Here is a 12,492-nt window from a genome sequence, read left to right on the forward strand (position 1 = left end):
ATTGATTATGAATTAGGACCTTGGAGCCTAATATACTATATCAACAACCTCTCCCTCAACGTGATCAAGACAAAGGACATGATCGGGGACTACAGGAAAAGGAGGGCCAAGCATGCTCCCATTGTCATTGATGGGGGCTGTAGTGGAGCAGATTGAGAGCTTCAAGGTCCTTGGTGTCCGCATCACCTATTATCATGGTCCAAACATACCAAGACAGTCGTGAAGAGGGCACGACAACACCAATTCCCCCTAAGGAGACTGAAAAGTTTTGGCATGTCCTCTGATCCTCAAAAAGTTCTACAGCTGCACCATCGAGAGCACTGGTTGCATCACCTCCTGGTACGGCAACTGCTCGCATTCTGACTGCAAGGGGCTACAGGCCAGTACATCACTTGGGCCAAGCTTCCTGGCATCCAGGACATCTATACCTGTCAGTGGAAGGCCCTAAAAATTCCCAAAGACTCCAGCCACCCTAGCCATGCCGCACAGCAAGCGGTACTGGAGTGCGAAGTCTAGGTCCAAAAGGCTTCTTAACAGCTTCTACCCCCAAGCTATAAGACTGCTGAACAGCTAATCAAATGGCTACTCTGACTATTTGCTTTGACCCACCTCCCTTTTTTACACCGCTGCTACTCACTGTTTATTATCTATGCATAGTCACTTTACCTACTGTACATGTACATATTACCTTAATTACATCGACAAACCTGTACCTCCACACATTGACTTGGTACCGGTACCCCCTGTATATAGCCTCATTATTGTTATTTTATTGTTTCTCTTTTATTTTTTTACTTTAGTTTATTTAGTAACATTTTTCTTAACTCTTATTTTTCTTAAAATTGCATTATTGGTTAAGGTCTTGTAAGTAAGCATTTCACAGTAAGGGCTACACCGAAAACGTGGATGTCGATTAAGAGCCCCCCGCACTTCTCTAATTCAGAAGACTTCTCTAATGCAGAAGACACATTTCAGTTGAACAACTGACTAGATATCCCCTTTTCCCTTGCCTGATGTATTTGTCACACGTGACAAATACAACTTGATTTGATCATCAACTACAATGTTTGGGCCAGTAGATGGTGCCATGGAACAACGTATATGAAAGCAAATCAGACAAGCTACAAAGAGCCAACTAGTTTATGGGTGAGGATAAATTAAGAATATTTTCCAGATACACTACCGTTCAAAAGTTTGGGGTCACTTAGAAATGTCCTTGATTTTGAAAGAAAAGCAATTTTTTTGTCCATTAAAATAACATAACCTTTTTCAGAAATACAGTGTAGACATTGTTAATGTTGTAAATGACTATAAAATGGAATATCTACATGTAGGTGTACAGAGGCCCATTATCAGCAACCATCACTCCTGTGTTCCAATGACACGCTGTGTTAGCTAATCCAAGTTTATAATTTTAAAAGGCTAATTGATCATTAGAAAACCCTTTTGCAATTATGTTAGCACAGCTGAAAACTGTTGTACTGATTGAAGAAGCAATAAAACTGCCCTTCTTTAGACTAGTTGAGTATCTGGAGCATCAGCATTTGTGGGTTCGATTACAGGCTCAAAATGGCCAGAAATAAAGCACTTTCTTTTGAAACTTGTCAGTCTATTCTTGTTCTGAGAAATTAAGGCTATTCCATGCGAGAAATATGAAGCTGTAGGTTGAGGACTTGTGAGGCGTCTGTTTCTCAAACTAGACACTCTAATGTACTTGTCCTCAGTTGTGCACTGGGGCCTCCCACTCTATCTATTCTGGTTAGAGACTGTTTGCGCTGTTTTGTGAAGGGAGTAGTACACAGCGTTGTACGAGATCTTCAGTTTGTTGGCAATTTCTAGCATTGAATAGCCTTAATTTCTCAGAACAAGAATAGACTGACGAGTTTCAGAAGAAAGTGCTTTGTTTCTGGCCATTTTGAGCCTGCAATCGAACCCACAAATGCTGATGCTCCAGATACTCAACTAGTCTAAACTAGTCCAGTTTTATTGTTTCTTCAATCAGAACAACACTTTTCAGCTGTGCTAACATAATAGCAAAAGGGTTCTCTAATGATCAATTAGCCTTTTAAAATGCTAAACTTGAATTAGCTAACACAACGTGCCATTGGAACACAGGAGTGATGGTTCCTGATAATGGGCTTCTGTACGCCTACGTAGATATTACATAAAAAGTCAGCCGTTTCCAGCTACAATAGTCATTTACAAGATGAACAATGTCTACACTGTATTTCTGAACAATTTTATGTTATTTTAAAGGACAAAAAATGTGCTTTTCTTTAAAAAAACAAGGACATTTCTAAGTGACCCCAAACATTTGAATGGTAGTGTAGGTATTCTGTTAAAGTCAAGAACTGGTTAACATTCTCAGAGTTTAACCCTATGGTAGAAAATAATCTAAAAATAGTGCAATGTGTAGGTAGGCCTACTCTTCGGTGCAGTTACAACAAATCAAAAAATGATGACTAGGCCTAATCTCTCCTGGACAGACTATGGAGCATGAGCATCTGACCAAATTACGGGATATTTTAATTATGGTGTAACCGAGATTAATTAATGAGAAATAAAACCAGAATTCTCAGATTGTTTCAACTGAACTTAATTTATTGCCATTATGATTTACTTTTGCACGACAGTATTTGATACATCACTTGCATAGAGAACAATACTTAGCTAAATCACAAAAATAACATTTTACACCTAACATTATTTACTGTAAGTCCAGCTGTCCATTAGTTCATCCAAAATGAGAAGTCTTTGGAACTCTGTGCCACTATGAAAGAACACCCAATTTCTACAAACTAGTGTCTTCACACAGCTATTTTGTTTAGACACACATCTCTAATACACAGCCTGAATGTGGAATGGCAGCATGGTTTCTTAAAAAAAAAACTGGAGTTCTCCATTCTCATCACACACAATAGGCCTACACCACACACCCTATCTGACGCTTATCCGAGTATGCAGCAGTTTGGAAGGTGGCTTTACATGGCAAAAGATCATTCTGAATCTCATCGAAATATGTAATGAAACAACCAAACATCAATTAAGTTTCACTTTCCTACTACCACAAGAACATGTTGTCATCTCAAAGGTTACAATAATATTGTTGAAAGTGTCTAATCAAAGGCCATCCTTCAATGACTAATTTCATTAGACCCTTATATCTAGTGTGTCTAATGTCTAGTTTGAATTACCAGTGTGTACATTCAAATAACTATAATATAACTCCTAGAATACAGATTGTAGATAGCATATGCCTGCGATTGGCCAATTGGTATGTCAGTGACAGCGGACTATGCTATTGGTTGGCCAAAGCTGGAATCACTGGCTCATTAGTATGCATGATTGGCCACATAGATCTGGTCGGATTCACTGTCCCCGCCACCAGTGTACTTCCCCTGACAGGCCAGGCCATTCACCTGATAGTAAGAGAAAGGGGGTGGGGGTATGAGGGGCAAACACACAAACACTGTTAGGAGCAAACTCACTTAATGTCAACTGAAAACATAGATCACTTCCTCAAATGACCGTTCCACATTTGAGAAATTGTGAAATGTTCTTAATAGCATTGTCCAGTTTTATTAAAAACAATATTAAGAAGAAATATGTTCCTCAACAATGCTTTCGTGCTAAAAGACGAATGCCAGGTTGATTAAGAGTCTGAAAACAAAGTGATGTACATGCCTCTGCTCGCTTGATAAACTGCTCAGTTGCAGCACTCTCATTCTCTTTATGTCCCCGCCAGGTTTTGAGTGCGGACACCTGCAGGGCTCGGCCGTACGAGAAGGTGAGGGTCCAGGGCTTCACCAGGGAGCAGTTGTTGATGGCATTCAGGTGGACAGAGGCCTCCTCTTCACTCTGACCCCCAGAGAGGAACGTCACTCCTGCACACACAGAAAACAAATAGAGTGAACAGTCAATGGATTTCTATCAGCACCATAAGTGCTTTACAAACTGCCAATAAATTAACCTATGTTCAATATGCCAAATCACTGGAATTGTGACTGAATCTGACACTAGTACTGTATATACCCTCTTTCTGAACTTCTCTGAGAGGCCAATGGCCTATGACCCTACCCGTGACAGCAGGAGGGACGGTGCGGCGCAAGGCAGTGACTGTTGCCATGGCGACCTCCTCTGCGCTGTATTTTGTGGGGCAGCTGTGGCCAGGAGTGGCCATATTGGGCTTGAGCAGAGTGCCCTCCAGGTACACATGATGGTCAGACATGGCCTTGTACAATGCAGCTAGGACCTGCACAACATGGGGAACACATGGAACATAATAAACTGGCAATGTTAGAAATACATATTACACACTAACAGGTTACAAGTTGGGGTACGGTCCCACCTTCTCTGTGACATACTGACAACGCCTCAGATCATGATCTCCATCAGGCAAAATCTCTGGCTCCACAATAGGCACAATCCCATGCTGGGTGACAGAAAAGGGACATAATTAGCATTATGATTAGAAGGTGATGCTGATGTTACGTACTGCAATTATAATATTTTCTCATACCTGACATTGTGCCTTTACACTGCGTTTGCGGAGTTCTTACCTGCTGGCAAATGCTTGAATATCGAGCCAGAACATTTGCATTCTCTTCAATGGACAGTTTAGAGGGGGTGGCCTCACTGATCTTGAACACACAGCGCCACTTAGCAAAGTTTGCCCCGTCCTTCTTATACTGAGCACAGCGTTCTGAGAGCCCATCCAGTCCTACAGGATGAGAAAGAGATGAATAAGGCTGTAAAGGATTGGGATTCACCAGTGAGTGGCAGACTACATTTTGTAATTGTCAAATTCAGATAGTTTTGATGATCAGATTGAGTGGAACCCGAGGGGTCTCTGCCCTACCCTGAGTGGTAGATTCTCCATTGGTTCCTGCCAAGGGGACAACACCCTTGTCAACCTGAAGAAAAGGAGGTAGAGCAGATAATAAAATACAAATGACAATGGTCAATCCTCCCCTTCACACTGATCTTCTCTTTGTATTAAAGCCAGCTCATTTTCATCTAGATGGTGTTGATATTAATAGCAGCTATTCTATCCATAGCACTGCCATCCATCAGGGGTAGAACTCCTGATCAGAGTGTATCTGTACTACCCTTTGGTCTCCATAATGTTGAAACCTGCTCCCTTGCTGCGACTGTCCATTGGAGCATATCAAGTAGCCTTATGCTCCACATTCTCATTCATTCCTTCCGTCACTAATGTTATATACAGTAGAAGTAAGGTCAAGACGTATTCTTGCCCAAGCTAGAGACCAGAGACATAAAACATACTTCAGATATCACCATTGGCCCTTTTGAACCCTGTGCTCATACATTACCTTGATGCCCACAGTGATGCCCCTGTCCTTGATCATCTTGACGAAGGGCGTGCCGTCGTCAGCGTGTTGGTACAGCGTTTCGTGGAAGAAAATGACTCCTCCGATGCAGCTGTTGATGCGGTCATCAGCACTGAAGAGGATCTGGCGGTACTGCCGGCGGTTCTCCTCAGTGTTCTCAACCCCTATCTGGTTAAGGCGCTTTGCCATGCTGCCTGTTTCCAGGAACATTAGAAAAAGCATGTTCACAGTCTGGTAAACCTACAATTATAAAAACTAAATAATCTATTGGACACCATCCTGTACCACTGCTTTGTAGAGGGTTCTGTCAAGCACCACTGGAAATGAAGATTTGTCTAATAATAATTTGTCTAATAATTTTCATTATGATGGTTTTCCAATGCATAGAGAAGATGCAGAGCTCCTTACTGACCCACAGACTCATCAGCAGCCAAGATGCCCTTCCCTGGAGTGACGATACGGAGGGCAATCTCCTGGAGCTCCCTCTTCTGACCACTGGAGAGGGCTGGGAACTGGTGCGTCATCCTGAGAGATGGTCGATCACACAACCTGCATAGGGATATCATTAGATATCAGATCTTGCACATCTTTGCTGGTCTAAATTGATCAACATTCACTCAGGGAAATATTTAGCTAGAGACATAGATCAACAGTAGGGGCATATCTCTCCCATCCAATGGAGTAAAATACTTAAGTAAAAATACTTTAAAGTACTACTTTAGTAGTTTTGGGGAGTTTCTGTACTTTACAATTTATATTTTTGACAACTTTTACTTTTACTTCACTACATTCCTAAATAAAATGTTATTTTTACTCCATACATTTTCCCTCACACCCAAAAGTACTTGTTACATTTTGAATGTTTAGCAGGACAGTAAAATGGTCTAATTACATGTACTTATCAAGAGAACACATGGTTATCCCTACTGCATCTGATCTGGCAGACTCACTAAACAAAAATGCATCGTTTGTAAATTATGTTGGAGTGTGACCCTGGCTATCCGTAAATGTTAAAAACAAGAAAAGGGTGCCGTCTGCTTTGCTTAATATGAGGAATTTGAAGTAATTATACTTTTACTTTTGATACTTAAGTATATTTTAGCAATTATATTTCGTTTTCATACTTAAGTATATTTAAAACCAAATACTTTTACACTTTTTACTCAAGTAATATTTTACTGGGTGCCTTTCACTTTTACTTGAGTCATTTTCTATTCTATTCTTTACTTTTACTGGAGTCATTTTCTATTCTATTCTTTACTTTAACTGGAGTCTGAGAATTGGGTACTTGTTTCACCACTGCTCACATCCTCTGAAATCCCAGTGATTTTGGCTGAGTGACTGTCCTTATTGGCACATTGTCAGCTGGGATTAGGGATGTGTGGACCTTTGTGCTGACTATGCAGCCCACCAAACAAATAGCCCAGGAGGCACAAGAAAGGTGAGGGAATTCTGTCAGTCCAAACCAGAGAGTTTTTCATAAATATTACCCTGGTTCTGTGTAGCTGTAGTAGCAACATCAAATTGGCAAGTGAAAAAAAACAACTTAGGAGGTAATAATACATCAAATTCACATAGAGACGATACATTTCTACTGTATGAGTACTATTTATTGAGAGCAGAAGGCCCCTAATCACGCTTCCCACTTGCTGATGTAGCAGCGCTGACTACAGTGATCTGTGGGGTAGCACAATGCATTTGTTGATTCATGCATTCATATCACATCCCTTGATAGTGGGTATGGCAAATCACCATGTCAACACAGACCCTCAGCTTTCGCACTCCACTGTCTACAATAACCAAGGAAAAATAAAACAATAGCCAGTAAATAAAAGTAAATCTACCACTTATCATCATGTCACTCCAATCCAGTCTTTTAATTTGGTTTAGTAAATTGGAAGACAATAACAATCCATTGTAATATCTTTAGTTTTCCAAATAAAACATAAAAAACATTACTTTAATAGCATCATCCGAATCTCTGTGTGCCACTCGTCCAAAAGTTGAACATTTATAGTAGCTCAATATCATTGTCTCTATCCTGTTTACTAAAGCTTGCTGAAATTAAAAGTAAATGTAAAAAAAACTTAAGAACCTTACCTGACAAGATGCTAATTCAGAATTCACTTTTTTCACTGCAGAAGTGATAGCCACTGCGCTGTCTGACAGACTGCTGCTCCCTTGTATCCCACTCAGCTCTGTGACCTCCAAAACCAACACCTCTAGGGCGGGGCTTAATGACAGGGTGGGGCTTGTTGATGTATAATAAATAAATATGGATGAATACATTCAACAAGAGGAGGCTGTTGGGAGGAGCTATAGGAGAACAGGCTTATTGTAATGGCTGGAATGGCATCAATGGAACGGAGTCAAACAAGTTATTGTGATGTGTTTGATACCATTACATTGATTCCCATCCTCCTGTAGCTCCTCCTACCAGCCTCTTCTGCATTCAACATAAACTTATCCATCATTCCAAGTCTTTACAATAATAATGATACACTTGTTTTGCAGGTACAGTTGTCCCAATGGCAGTTGTCCCAATGGCAGTTCAATCAATAGTTCAGTGGATGAAACAAAGCTAATTAATCATTCCAAACAACAGTTTTGTGTTTCTCTACATTGTTTTCACATAGAAGTTAGATTTCAAGAAGCCTGGCTACTTAAAACAGCCCCATTTGTGTACACCCAGGTTCATTGCAGTATGTTGGCCCAATAACGCTTTTTTTTTAAAGCTATAATAACTCTGAACCCTTCAGCGCAACCTCATTTAAGTGTTAAACCAATTTGCTCACTATTTTCCTCTAATTAGTTGAAGTCATAGACGTATATAATTAGGTTGAATTATGCCTTAGGCACATTTCTGAATCTCTTGGCAATTCAGACCTCCCCCTAAGACCCAGAAGAAAAGCTCTGTCTCAGAGCAATTCAAACATCCCTATGCATATCTGCATTATGCATTAGTAGTAAATAATGTGTATTAGTAGGTTCAGAAATAGTGTTTCCAGGTTTCCAGTGGATGGAAATGATGAAATATAGAACTGTGACATAGATAAGAGAGAAATGGTTTCAGAATTTTTTTTTTTTATGTGAACAAGATATAACAACAATCAATGTTTGAGTAGTTTACATAGGTCGATAATCAGGTCCATCACATGAAGATCAACAGTGATAGGCTACATTGTCTTTATGGTGGCATTTTCAGTTGTTACATTTCCACTTGAAGTGGTTGGATAAAATGCATATGTAATTATATAAAGAATGACATGCATTTGACAGTAAATACTTAATTCAATCATGCAGGCATTATATAAATTCTCTTCAAGTGTTTGAATTTTATCCTTTATTTGGCAAGTTGAATATCTCCCATTTTCTATATAGAAATGAGAAAATATGTGTTCCCACTTTTCTAAGATATATCACTTGTTCTAGTGTTATTTTATGGGACTTCTCCATCCCTCCCTCCATAATTGTGTCAGTGTGCTAGAGGTGTCTACCAATGTAAAGATGTGGGTCACTGGACTAACACCACAGACATACTGTACCAGACCTGTTTAAGACAAGGGCCTGAAGGGGAATTCATTGTCAGACCACAGAGAGAGGAGCCCACTACACCTTCCTATTCAGGAGACATTTTAGGAAGATGACTGGGACTTGTGCTTAGATTATATTTAGCCGTCTCCATTGGGGCAGTAGCTATTTTTTTCTGTTCGAACCTAATTAAAACATTTAATGACGATGCTTTATCTGGTCTTCAATTTTTACATCCTATTAGGTTGCTCCCTTAAGGATTTCTCTGTGATCTCAGAGTTTTACCAAATAGGTCACCGTCACACCAAGGTCTTGGAAAAAAGTTGGTGTTGTGTATCCAGGTGTAGTGCAATATAAATACTGTACAGTATGTCTTAACATAATATATAAAATATGCCATTTAGCAGATGCTTTTATCCAAAAGGACTTACAGTAGTGTATCATCCATACATTTTCATATGGGTGGCCTGGGCCCCAGCAGGAATCGAACCCATGACCGTGACGTTGCAAGCTCCATGAACCACACGAATTTCAGAGGAAAAACCATTTGAAATACCCAATGAATGATACTCTGTAAGATGTAACAGAAAGCCTCCTCTTGTATTGTACTGGCTCAAACATGTGTATGTTCTCTGCTGTCATGACTGATGATCAGGTGTCTGAAGTGACTCAGGCTTTATACCTGGAACAGCTAACATCATCTAACCTAAAAAACCTGTGGAACTTATCAACTCTTTTTTAACACTTCAAGTGGCTCCAAAGAAGAGGCTATGCTTAAACGTTCGTATTTGCTTTGATATTTCTCCTAGTATATCAATGACAGGAGACAACTCCATCGTGAGTTTATAGGGGTTTTCATTATTCAGCTGTTACTGTGGTTGGGTAAAACACATCAAACATTAGTGAAATCTAATGAGAAATGGGTATACAGCAAGACTTCGTGAACAGTCAAAGGCATTGTGATCAGTCACACAACAGTCAATCAAATAATTGATGGCCTAGGCAATCAAACATAAAATTACACAGAAGAAAACGTTGTTAAAAAAATATATGTGAACAGATTTTCAGGAAAATAGAGATATTTTTATATAAATGTAATGACAAAGGTAAAAGGTCAAACATGCAGGTGGTTGATCCACATTTTAAAATAGTGTGCTGTTACAGGCAGTGCCTTGAGAGGCTTTGAGTTTCAGTACTGTTAATCTCAATGGGAAATATAATTGTTATAAACCCTTTTTGGTAAATGGTGGTTTTCAGTGTATTAAAGCTCATCTATATTTATCACTCCATTAAATGGGTATGCAAAGAGGTATACAGAGGAAGAGAGGGAGCCAAATAGGTAAAGTAAATAAAGAAAACACAGTCGTGGTCAAAAGTTATGAGAATGACACAAATATAGATTTTCACAAAGTCTGCTGCCTCAGTTCATATGATGGCAATTTGCATATACTCCAGAATGTTATGAAGAGTGACCAGATGAATTGTAATTAATTGCAAAGTCCATGTGTCATGCAAATGAACTGAATCCCCCCCAAAACATTTCCACTGCAATTCTGCAGAAGGCTTCAGGGCGCCCAAGAAAGTCCAGCAAGCTTCAGGACCGTCTCCTAAAGTTGATTCAGCTGCGGGATCGGGGCACCACGAGTACAGAGCTTGCTCAGGAATGGCAACAGGCAGGTGTGAGTGCATCTGCACGCACAGTGAGGCGAAGACTTTTGGAGGATGGCCTGGGGTCAAGAACTTCTCTCCAGGAAAAACAACAGGGACAGACTGATATTCTGCAAAAGGTACAGGGATTGGACTGCTGAGGACTGGGGTAAAGTCATTTTCTCTGATGAATCCCCTTTCCGATTGTTTGGGGCATCCGGAAAAAAGCTTGTCCGGAGAAGACAAGGTGAGCGATACCATCAGTCCTGTGTCATGCCAACAGTAAAGCTTCCTGAGACCATTAATGTGTGGGGTTGCTTCTCAGCCAAGGGAGTGGGCTCACTCACAATTTTGCCTAAGAACACAGCCATGAATAAAGAATGGTACCAACACATCCTCCGAGAGCAATTTCTCCCAACCATCCAGGAACAGTTTGGTGACGAACAGTTTGGTGACAAACAATGCCATTTCCAGCATGATGGAGCATCTTGCCATAAGGCAAAAGTGATAACTAAGTGGCTCGGGGAACAAAACATCGATATTTTTGGTACATGGCAAGGAAACTCCCCAGACCTTAATCTCATTGAGAACTTGTGGTCAATCCTCAAGAGGCGGGTGGACAAACAAAAACCCACAAGTTCTGACAAACTCCAAGCATTGATTATGCAGGAATGGGCTGCCACCAGTGTGGCCCAGAAGTTAATTGACAGCATGCCTGGGCGGACTGCAGAGGTCTTGAAAAAGAAGGGTCAACACTGCAAATATTGACTCTTTGCTTCATGTAATTGTCAAAAAAAGCCTTTGACACTTATGAAATGCTTGTAATTATACTTCAGTATTCCATAGTAACATCTGACAAAAATATCTAAAGACACTGAAGCAGTAAACTCTGTGGAAATTAATATTTGTGTCATTCTCAAAACTTTTGGCCACGACTGTACAGTGCATTCGCAAAGTATTCAGACCCCTTGACTTTTTCCACATTTTGTTACATTACAACATTATTCTAAAATGTAATGAATACAATGTATATAAAAAAAGTATTCAGACCTTTTGCTATGAGACTCGAAATTGAGCTCAGGTGCATCCTGTTTCCATTGATCATTCTTGAGATGTTTCTACGACTTGTTTGCAGTCCACCTGTGGTAAATTCAATTGATTAGACATGATTTGGAAAGGCACACACCTGTCGATATATGGTCCCATAGTTGACAGTGCATGTCACAGCAAAAACCAAGCCATGAGGTCAAATGAATTGTCCATAGAGCTCTGAGACAGGATTGTGTCGAGGCACAGATCTGGGGTAGCGTGGCAAAAAAAAGATTCAGCATTGAAGGTCCCCAAGAACACTGTGGCCTCCATCATTCTTAAATGGAAGAAGTTTGGAACCACCAAGACTCTTCCTAGAGCTGGCTGCCCGGACAAACTGAGCAATTGTGGGAAAAGGGCCTTGGTCAGGGAGGAGACCAAGAACCCGAACACTCCAAGAGAGCTCCAGAGTTCCTCTGTGGAGATGGGAGAACATTCCAGAAGAACAACCATCTCTGCAGCACTCAACCAATTAGGCGTTTATGGTAGAGTGGGCAGACGGAAGCCACTCCTCTGTAAAAGTTTGCCAAAAGACACCTAAAGCACTCAAACCATGAGAAACAAGATTCTCTGGTCTGATGAAACCAAGATGGAACTTTTTGACCTGAATGCCAAGCGTCCCGTCTGGAGGAAACCTGGCACCATCCCTACAGTGTAGCATGGTGGTGGCAGCATCATACTGTGGGGATGTTTATCAGTGGCAGGGACTGGGAGACTAGTCAGGAGGGAAAGATGAACGGAGCAAAGTACAGAGATACACTTGATTAAAACAAGTTCCAGAGTGGTCAGGACCTCAGACTGGGGCGAAGGTTCACCTTTCAACAGGACAACAACCCTCAGCACACAGCCAAGACAATGCAAGAGCAGCGTCAGG

The 12,492-nt window shown here is 40.7% G+C and overlaps 1 protein-coding gene across 1 annotated transcript; it reads right to left on the reverse strand.

Moving 5' to 3' along the window:
• Positions 1-2,580: 2,580 nt before the first annotated feature.
• Positions 2,581-7,558, reverse strand: LOC112267093 (fructose-bisphosphate aldolase C). The gene is made up of 9 exons (XM_024445163.2): positions 7,452-7,558; positions 5,764-5,900; positions 5,334-5,545; positions 4,859-4,913; positions 4,560-4,720; positions 4,349-4,432; positions 4,078-4,252; positions 3,685-3,884; positions 2,581-3,419 (listed from the first exon to the last, which is right to left on the reverse strand). Exons 2-9 carry the CDS (start codon positions 5,873-5,875, stop codon positions 3,333-3,335), a joined length of 1,086 nt encoding a protein of 361 aa, XP_024300931.1. The 5' UTR covers positions 5,876-5,900; positions 7,452-7,558; the 3' UTR covers positions 2,581-3,332.
• Between the last annotated feature and the right edge of the window lie 4,934 nt (positions 7,559-12,492).

Source organism: Oncorhynchus tshawytscha, linkage group LG14 (assembly GCF_018296145.1).
Source record: "Oncorhynchus tshawytscha isolate Ot180627B linkage group LG14, Otsh_v2.0, whole genome shotgun sequence".
Classification (NCBI taxonomy): Eukaryota; Metazoa; Chordata; class Actinopteri; order Salmoniformes; family Salmonidae; genus Oncorhynchus; species Oncorhynchus tshawytscha.

Coding starts and splice junctions, on each gene's coding strand:
- LOC112267093 (XM_024445163.2), bottom strand. CDS start 5,875: ATGACGCACCAGTTCCCAGCCCTCTCCAGTGGTCAGAAGAGGGAGCTC. Junction 4,433..4,559: donor ATTCAAGCATTTGCCAGCAG/GTAAGAACTCCG, acceptor TCTGTCACCCAG/CATGGGATTGTGCCTATTGT. Junction 3,420..3,684: donor AGTTTATCAAGCGAGCAGAG/GCATGTACATCA, acceptor TCTTACTATCAG/GTGAATGGCCTGGCCTGTCA.